This window comes from Lonchura striata, chromosome 5, assembly GCF_046129695.1.
Source record: "Lonchura striata isolate bLonStr1 chromosome 5, bLonStr1.mat, whole genome shotgun sequence".
Taxonomy (NCBI): domain Eukaryota; kingdom Metazoa; phylum Chordata; class Aves; order Passeriformes; family Estrildidae; genus Lonchura; species Lonchura striata.
This window is the reverse complement of record NC_134607.1, coordinates 54,499,452-54,509,215: the sequence shown is the minus strand read 5'-3', so window position 1 is coordinate 54,509,215 and position 9,764 is coordinate 54,499,452. Positions and strand designations below refer to the sequence as shown.

Here is a 9,764-nt window from a genome sequence, read left to right as displayed (position 1 = left end):
GTGGCAGGAATGCTATTACATTGTTTTAAAAACTGATTTGGTTGGCTAGCCTGGATCAAATCAAGCATGAAGAAAGATACTACAGAGGATGACTTGCAGGATTGGGGGTGTTAGCAGATGTGCCCAAGGCTCAGAGAGAGCAGAAGGTCATAATAATGCTCATACATGTTTGTGATGGCTTTCAAATACCTGCTAATCAGAATGAGACCATTGTCGTCCTTCCTCAAGGGTCTGGTTCACTAAAGCACTCTGCTCTGTATCACAGGTTATGTCACTTGCTTATATCAATAATTACTTTTGATATGAAATTCTTCATACTTGTCAGGTGCAATTTTATGACTTCACCTTCAGAAAGTAAATCTCTTACTTCTGCAGACATCATCCACTTGAAAATTTGAAGAAAATACTTAGTCCATGGGTATTCAGAGACTCTCCTACTCCAGATCCTCTGCTTAAAAGCTTAAATTCTCCAGAGCTGTATAATCCTTTTTTCTACATACTGCATTCCTAAATGATGTTACAAGCTGAGGAAAAAAGCAGTAGTTGAAAGATAAATGAAAGAGTGCCTTTAAAAAGTTAGGCTCCTAAGTTTCAACACATCTTTGAGTAAAAGTTGTCATACTTAACTTAGCAGAATTACATTCAAACTTCTGCAAACAAATAAGTCTAATGTTATTTCAGATTCAGCCTAGAATAAATAAAATTAGGTCTTTTCTGCAACATCTGTATGACACTTCATGTGATCTTCTCCCAACATAGCCAAGGACCATCCCAAATGTGCATGCCTGAACCCCTGGCCCTCTGTCACAGATTACTTATCACACTCCCCAGTAAATCTTACCTGGATCCAGTCTCTATTTATTCATTGCCAGGTTGTTTGGGTTGTTTTCAAATATTATAATATTATAGATTAAATTTATAGGAAAACATTTTTGGAAACTTTTATTTAAGATGAATAGAATAAGAAATTATTTTATTCTGCTGGAGAGAAGGACAATGGACATGGAAATGCACCAAATGGGTAATGCTTGGTAAGGTTTATTTGAATAATAGTAAGGTGAGCAGACAAACAATTTACCAGTAAATACTAATCTGATTTGTCTGTTGCTTTGAAATATTCCATGCTAATTTGATTTTAGTAGCTCACTAAACTACTGCCTTCTCTCAGTAACTGCTCGTTGTCTCACACCTCCCATTTTCATAGATGACTTTTCCTTTAACTATAACATAGTTGATCAATGCTTCATGTCCACCAAACTGGTAAATCAAGTGCTCCCACCTAAAAAGACAAGATGTTTAAGAATATGTAAACTTGCATAAGAGCAGGTCACATGCCCAGCATACCTGGCAATTTTATAAGACTTGCTTGAAAATGGGAAAACACTATTCCATGTCTACATGTTGTCTCTTGCTGCATGAATACAGTGAATCTATCAGTAAAGAATTTATTCCACAAAATAAACACATCTGTAGGTAATTTGTAGTTAGGCGTGGATTACTTGTAATAACAGCCCCAAACGTCTAAGGCTTTATTTTCCACTGGAGTAATTAAGGAAAATGAAAGTGCATCTGAAATGCTACCAGTGTCCCTTTATTCAGCAAAGGTAACTAAGGTTAAAGCACATTTCCTATGCCAATGGAAGAACAAACCTTGATGAATTTATGATAAGAAGATCCCCTTGCTTGCCGACCTCCAAGGAGCCATGTGTGTCTGATTTGCCCAGAGCATAAGCTGCATTAATGGTGGCACCTGCCAGTGCTTCATTCATTGACATCTTCATGTTTACACAGGCCAGATGCATCACCATAGGCTAAGAGGCAAGGAAGGGGACAATGAGAGTTACCAGGAACACAAAGCTATTTATACTTCAAATCCCTAAGCACTTTCCTTCTTAATTGCACAACATAAATTTTGCCAAATCCAAACAAGAACTCTAAAATCAGCAGCTTTGAGAGCATTTTGAATAGGCCTCTCAGTCCATATGAAGGATGAAATCCACTCTGGTTCCAAGAATTTCTGGCAAAAACTACCAATACACAGAAACAAACACAGACAGCTGTCTACATGGGGCATGCAGCTCTCCTTATGCACATGAAACCAGTTTGAAGTGTGCAAGACCTACACACAAGCTGTACTAGTAAGAAATTTCATAATTCTATCATTTCAATATTAGGATTATCTTACCATTGAAAAACAGTACGCATTAGGATTAAAGTCACTTCCAAGAGCAACTATAACACCTTCTTCCAACATTTTTCTAGCTTGAGGTTGCTTCAGTCTAGTGGGAAAAATAAACTTATCAGTACAATTTGCTTAGTTATCATACAATGATTTACAAGGGCAAAAGTCATCTCTCAGTTTGGTTACATTCATGCATCCAGTTACATTGATCCTAATGGAGATGAAAGCTCAAATTCTCCTCATGCATCCCTACCTGTCACCCTATGGACAACATAAATGGGAAGTGTGAGCCACAGCTTTTGCAGTAACTGCATGTGGCACCAGCCAGTGTCAACCATCAGGCTCCAGACCACTGAAATTCTGGTATTTATCCAGACCTCAGTCACTTAAGAATTTACAAGATGAAAATCTTCACTTCTGAAAAAAACTAATATTCTAGTTCTTATAGCTTCAAAGACAGGCTCCAAAATAGGAGCATTGGCACATGCAATGCAATAGGCCCTTCCAGATTTTTGAGTCTGTGAGTTTAGTCTGCATACATTAGAGATCTTTCCACTTAGTAATTATAATGCAAAAGATGTTTTCAGTAACTTCAATATCTGGAATAGCCATTTCAAAATTGTTCAGTTCTTGGATTAATCTGTGTAGGTGTTTGCAGGGTGGACACTTGTAAGTACACTCTCTAGGAAGTTTTAGCCATAGTTGCCATAAAGCCACTCCAAATCCACTGTGAGATTTCCCAGCAATCTCACAGATTTTTGAGGATGTCCAGCAGAACTAAGACATAAGGAGGGAGGCTCATTCAGTTCTCAGTACATGTGATTGCCTTCACTGACCCAGACTGATCCATAAGGCATTTTAGATGCTTATAGATTAAAAGACCCTCAAACCACACACATGGATTTGCAGTTACAGAAGGTTCTCTTCAATTTAGTGGCCTTACCTTAGCATGTAGGCTGTTGTTGGCAGAAGGACAGCAGCACACTTAGCTCTTGCCATTGCCACAATACCTTCATCACTAACTTCTTCCAGGTGGCTGATGGCCCGGGCTCCTAGTTCAGCTCCAAGCTAAGGAAATTTTCAAACAAATTACTCACTATTCTCAATTAATTCAGTTTAAAAAGTTGTTTCTAAATAACTGGAAGAGACAATTCACTATTAATGCAAAATATACAAGAAGAGAAATAGTAAAGAATGCTTGAAAGAACAATCAGAATACAGAGACAAAATATTTGTTAATTTACTGCAAGAAAAGTTGATCACTTTATCCACCCACAGAGCAGAAGCACATCTTCAGTGGTGTTTTTACCAGCCTAACACACAAACTATGTGAGAGCCATGGATGAAAACATTACCAACTCCTGTTCATAAAGAATCCATCAGAAAACAGTTCACAAACTGAATGCGGCTTTCAATGGGGAAGTCAAATAGGCTTTTATGATCAACCAAGTTTTTGGTTTGGTTTTGTTGTTTTTTTTATATACAGCTTGGGTAGACCCCACAGGAAGGAAGCAATATTTAAATGATGGTGAAATATGGTATCAAAGGGACTTTCTTTATCAAGATATTTGGGAACCTAATCTTGACTAAACCACCTCTCTGAGTGTGCTCAGATAAACTGACATCTGAGTAATGAGACCGCTGAGTGTGCTCATTGCAATTTGGCTTGTTGCTTCTAACAGGACACTTAATGAAAAAATATTTTTCAAGTTGCATAGAAACAATGTTTCTGTCATTCCTGGGTGCAAGGATATCCACCTTCCCAATCTGTATCCCATGTGGAAGATAAGCAAAGTCAATGTTTGATGAGCCAGTGTACATTAGTCCCAGAGGCCAAGGCTTCCTCCCATGTCCTTACCTCCAAAGCTGCACATGGACTGCTCTTCCTGGCACCTGTTTCTATCAGAAACAGGTCTATTTCATAAAGTCTTAGAAAATACAATCTCAGTTTTGAAAACTGCAATTCTTTCACAGATTGGGCTCTCACAGGAGCAAAAATGAATGTTAAGAAAGACGTACCTCAGCAGATTTCATTGGATGCAGTTCATCACCATGGAAGTTAATCTGTAACCCTATATCTTTTCCAGCTTGAAGTATTCTCCTTGTAGACTCCAGATCAAAGACTCCCTTCTCACAGAACACATCTATGTTGTTAACATGTATTTCACCACTTAGTTTAAGTTCTTTCAGTTTAGGAAGGTGGTTATTGATAATGTCATCTGTGGCTTCAGTAGCAGTTTTCCCCCTAACAAAAAGAAAATGTTACAGAGCCATATGAGCAACACCCTTGAAGTCTGTCACACACTCAAGCCATACATCCAATTACTGAATTACTATGGAAATTATGTAAATATGAATCCCTCAAAAAAACTTCAAATTAAAAAATTAAGCCCCCTTATGTATTCTCCAACATGAGTTACTTTCCATTCAAAGAATATTAGATTGTATTAATGAATGGTTTTAATAAGGTTGGCATCTTGGATGCTAACAAAGATATAGGATGCTTTAAAATAAATTTTTTTGCTTTCCTATTCATATATCCTGACCTATTTATACTGTAGTCTAAAATATAATTATTTAATATATGTAAATGAGCATTTATATATGTTAAATAGTATTAATAAAATATTTTTATGCACGTATCAAAGCTCAAAGGGGATATGCAGTATAAGTCATTATTTTTAATTTATCTCTCCTCCTTTTAGACAATTTAGAGTGATGGGGAGGTAACTGTCTCTAATCAGAGGTGCTTCCCAAGGTTTGATTTGTTGAAGTCAGAATCATTTATGAATCCTCTCTTACATAAAGATAACCCAGGAGAGATCACTAAATGCCTTACAAAGAGCAAATAATCCCAAAATATACAGTTGACTTGCATTTTCCAATTTTAATATGTAAGGACAAGGGATGCACAGCAGGTAAATGCCTGAGAATCTGAATGCTCATTTCAGGCACCGTAAGGCACACAGACACTGGTACTATGGAGTGCCACACAAGGCTGAGTTGGGAGCCATGCAATGGAATAAATTCAAGAAGCCAAATTCTGCCTGAATTTATAAACAAAGTTATAAAGCAGAGCCCTTCTTCCACTCCCTTCTCACTGAAACAGTCATTTGGGTTGCTCAGCCTCTGACTGTGCCAAGGCTTCTCCCTTTTCTCTTTCTACTCAGCAGCCTTTGGAGGAATTTGTGCTGAAAGATTAGGGCCAGAGCCAAGACAAAACAGAGGGAAACACTAAGAAATGGTTTCACTTTTTGAGGGGTATAATGACCCAAAATGCAAACCAAAACTGCTGTTGTTTTAATGCAGAAGATTTCTTCTCAGGAAAACACTTTAAAAATTTCTTGATGAAGTTGAAAATTATCCAATAATTACTTGCCAATAAAAAATTATAATGATTTTTAAAAATCAGGCATTCCCCAAATCATGAGTTTGATTCAAAATTATGACTGGAGAGACTAAGGAAGAACTGCAGATTTCCTCCTGGTCAAAATGACAACCCAAGCTTGAAGGATAGCGGCAAATGCAAACAGAAGAACTTTCTGTGTTATGTTCAGCGTGAGCATCAGCCCTGGAGGCAGGCGTTCTGTGCTAAGCCTATATTGGCATTTAGGAGTCACTAAATAATGCTGCCCTGCCTTCCTTCAAATTAAAATTTAGGAGAGCTTCCTATAAATATTGGCTGTTGTTTTCCAAGTATGTTGTATTTCAGGAGCGCGGCAGAAGAAGCCAATTTTCAGTGCAAAGCAGCAGGACTTAACAAGAGACAGAGAAGTCCTATTACTTGGGCACGGCGTGAGCTCCGCAGTACGTTGAGGAAATGCCGATATCCATGGATTTCTGAGCACGTTCGATCACCCGGAGCATTTTGAGCTCCGTTTCCAAGTTCAAGCCGTATCCACTCTTGCACTCCACCAGCGTGGATCCCGCCCTGAGCATGCGGCCCAGGCGGTGCTGGAGGGTGGTGAACAGCTCGTCCTCCGTGGCCTTCCGAGTGTGCTCCACGGTAAAATGGATTCCTCCCCCAGCCTGGTGGATCTCCATATAGGATGCACCTGCCAGCTTGGGTTAAAGAAAAGAAAACAAAACCACCCCCCACACAATTAGCTATGAACAAGTGTGTTTTCCATCCAAGAGACACTGGAAAGTGCCTTGAGGTCTCTTTACAGTGAGAGAGACAAAGAGAGGAGAAAAAAAATCCCCATTAATTCTTCTTCTCTCTCCCTTCCACTTAAGTGAAGAATTATTGTAAGAAGCAGCATAAAGAAAATTACTCTGAAGATTTGCTTTCCCCTGAGTCCAAGGGGAAAAAACCGATCTCTAGCTCAAAATTAATTTATTTGGGAAAGCAAAAGGAAGGAAAAAATAAAGACTTAGATGGTAATAGAAGGTGGCACTCCTGTATTGCTTCAATTAATGCAAAAATATATCAAAGGTAGCTGCAAAGGATGCAGGTACACTCCTCTCTCAGCCTATCAGTATTCAAAAATCATCCCTCCTCCCTCAGGTAGATTATCTGATAGAAATGATGTATTTTTCTAGAAAAGAAAGATGAAAGTCACTAGGAAGTAGAAACAGTTATACATTAAAAAAATATTAAGAAAAATCCATCTGTGTAATTTTATGCTGTTACCTTCATTGCAAACTCATGAACCCTATCACCGGCCCACACCGGATGTGTATGTGCATCTACCAGGCCTAAAGAAAACAAAGTAAATGTACACTAGAGTTACTTCACTGTGGAAGAGAAAACATTATGAACATACAAGCAAATTACAGCAGAAGCTCCTCTAAAAAGTCTCTATTCATTAGAGAAAAAAAAAATCCAACGGACCAAATATCTATGATTTTCTTCAGAGGCTATTAATTTTCTTTCAACTTTTTTAGGTCAGACACCTTAGGCAAAATGTCTCCAGGTAAATGCATCAGTTGCTGAGTGTGTCATGTTATTTTGATAAAGTTTTCAAACTGTGGGAGAAAGGATAAATAGCAAACTTTGAAAGAGTTCATTAGACTTTAAGCCTATACTTTTTTAAAAAAGGCAAACTGCCTAGGCTGGGCTTAGCACACTAGACTTCCTCTAGCGACACTTATTACAGTGGGAGCCTTTTCTACAAGCTCTGAAACTGACACTGCTGAATGGCAAGGCCACTGCAAGAGAAACACAGATCCGACAGCTCATGTATTATCACTACTTGGAGAGTTCAACATGCAATAGACTTGCCCATCTTTTATTTCAGGCAAGGCTGCAGAATTTGTGACTTAAATTCCTTTTGCCTCTTAACAGCAATGGGCAGGATGGACAGACTGAGCTCTGTGGTCGAATGGCTGATGGGCCGAGAGAGTACAGAAAAGAGCAGTGAATCTTAAGGGTCACTCTGTGGGTTAGCTTCATTTCTGTTGTGATCTGTGATACAGAGGAACAGATCTACAGACAAAACGAGAGGAGACAGAGCTCCACCATGAAGCCCAAAAGAACCCTTGAAGAATATCTCCAGTGAAGGAGACTCCACTACCTCCCTGGGCAGCTTGTTCCAGTGTTCAGTCACCTGCACAGTAAGGTTTTTCTTTGTATTCAGGTGGAATTTCCTGTGCATCAGTTTCTGCCCTTTGCCTCTTGTCCTATAGCTTGGCACCACTGAGCAGAGCCCGGAAACACCCTCTGGGCATCCCCCACTTCAGATACAGATTTTGATGAGGACCCCTTTCAGTTGTCTCTTCTTGAGGTTGAACAGACCAAACTCTCTCAGTCTCTCCTCATAAGAGAAATGCTTCAAACCCTTCAAAATCTTTGTAGCCCTCCCCTGGACCCGCTCCAGCCGCTCCATGTCTCTCTTGTACTGTGGAGCCCAGAAGTGGACACAGCACTCGAGATCTGTGTCACCAGGGCTGAGTAGAGTACCAGGATCATGTCCCTTGACCTGCTGGCAGTGCTGTTCCTTTGTATCATTAAAAATACACCTACCTGGTAACACACACTTCCCGGAGCAGTCAATTATCCTTTCAAACGTTGCTTCTGAAAACTGATTGCGAATAACATCTGCCCGGCCCACAGCTTTGATACAACCATCCCTGCAAAACACAGACAGCGACCAAAGAACGTGTGAGCCTGTTTAAAAGTCAAGTGCTCGACGACAGAGCTCCTGGAACAATAGGGGCCGTGAAGATGGACATGTGGACGTGGTTCGCTCATTTTACAGATGCACAGCAAAGGCTGAGGTAATGCCATGCGTTTCAAGCTGATTACCAAAACGCTTGTCTGCTGCTTAGATCCCTCTGGATGACACCTCGGTACCGTTCCGCTCTAATTCCTGCTGGGTAACACTGTTTTCCTCCTGCGGATCAGCGAGCATCCAGCATCGCTGCAGCAAGCATCTATCCGCAGGGCGCTCGTCCCCTCACTCAAATCAAACTGCCACGGCCGGGACCTGGATCACGCCCCGGGAAGCCACAGCCCCTTTGGGACTGTTCTCCCAGTGGAGTCTGAGGACGGTACCGGGAAGCCTGGACTGCGTTTGGGGGTGCCTTCCCCCCTGCTCCCCGATCGCAGCGGGGCCGAAGCGGAGCCCCGTGCCAGGGCCGAGCACTCACAGCCCCACCACCAGGCTGGCGGCCCGCAGCACGCCCAGCCCGGCCGCGCCGCCCCGCCGCAGGTACGGCTCCCGCCGGCCGCAGACCAGCACCAGCTGCTCGGCGTTCTCCAGCAGCAGCCGCTGCCGCTGCCGCCCCGCCATGCCCGCGGCCCCCGAGCGCCGGGGCCGCCGGCTCAAAGTCCCCCGGGGCGGCGCGGCTCCGCCCGCCCGGCCCCCGTGCTGCCCCGCCTCGCCCGGCACCGACCCGGCCCCGGCCCCCTCGGTCTGCCCCAGCTTCGCCGCAGCCCGCTCCAGGCGCGGGATGCTGCGCTGGATTCGCTCCAGGATAACGTGACATTTATGCATCGCGCTGGTTCATGACCAGCTCCGAAGCACAGGATTTTCCAGCTGGGGCTTCCCGAAGCTCTCAGTCCTCACAGCACCACCTGGAGATTTCCCTTTGCCAAGAAAATAGGAGCCTGTGATTTGGAAGTGCTCGTTTGCCCACGTGTCCCCTCTCCGGAATCCATCACCTCTCCAGCATCCATCATTTTGCCCGCGCCAATCACCTTGCCCACCTTGCCCATCCCAGCAACAACCCCCGAGGGACCACAACACCTCCCACCGTGCCAGATGTTCAGGCAGACATTCATTTATTTAGGCAGATATTAATTTATCCGAGTCCAATAACGAAACGTTTGTGCGATTCTGCTGCCCCCTACAGAATGAGGGATGGGAGGATCAGGGAGCAAATGCTCCTAACACGGATATTTTTGTTTTCTTCTCTCTTCACATATTCACAGCGTCTGTATGACTCCAGTATTCCCCAGTTGGAAAATGGAGTGTCTTTCTAAACAAGTGGTCCCTCAAACACTACTCCCGGGGTGGCAATCTTCTTTAGACACCTTCTTTCCTTTTAGAAAGAGAATCTATTTTAAATGCTGGTAGCATATCTATATGCATATACATATTCCTGTTCAGCAGAAACAGCTGAATATGTTGGCTCTTTG

At 42.3% G+C, this 9,764-nt stretch overlaps 1 protein-coding gene across 1 annotated transcript; it reads right to left on the bottom strand.

Annotated features, from left to right (window-relative positions):
- Positions 1–1,018: 1,018 nt before the first annotated feature.
- Positions 1,019–8,951, bottom strand: AMDHD1 (amidohydrolase domain containing 1). The gene is made up of 9 exons (XM_021528065.2): positions 8,774–8,951; positions 8,148–8,254; positions 6,816–6,880; positions 5,967–6,244; positions 4,202–4,427; positions 3,126–3,250; positions 2,186–2,279; positions 1,651–1,811; positions 1,019–1,279 (listed from the first exon to the last, which is right to left on the bottom strand). The coding sequence occupies exons 1-9, from the start codon at positions 8,914–8,916 to the stop codon at positions 1,165–1,167; spliced, it is 1,314 nt and encodes a 437-aa protein (XP_021383740.2). The 5' UTR covers positions 8,917–8,951; the 3' UTR covers positions 1,019–1,164.
- Positions 8,952–9,764: the final 813 nt, after the last annotated feature.

Coding starts and splice junctions, on each gene's coding strand:
- AMDHD1 (XM_021528065.2), bottom strand. CDS start 8,916: ATGGCGGGGCGGCAGCGGCAGCGGCTGCTGCTGGAGAACGCCGAGCAG. Junction 8,255..8,773: donor GCCAGCCTGGTGGTGGGGCT/GTGAGTGCTCGG, acceptor TGTGTTTTGCAG/GGATGGTTGTATCAAAGCTG. Junction 6,881..8,147: donor CGGGAAGTGTGTGTTACCAG/GTAGGTGTATTT, acceptor TGTTTTCTTTAG/GCCTGGTAGATGCACATACA.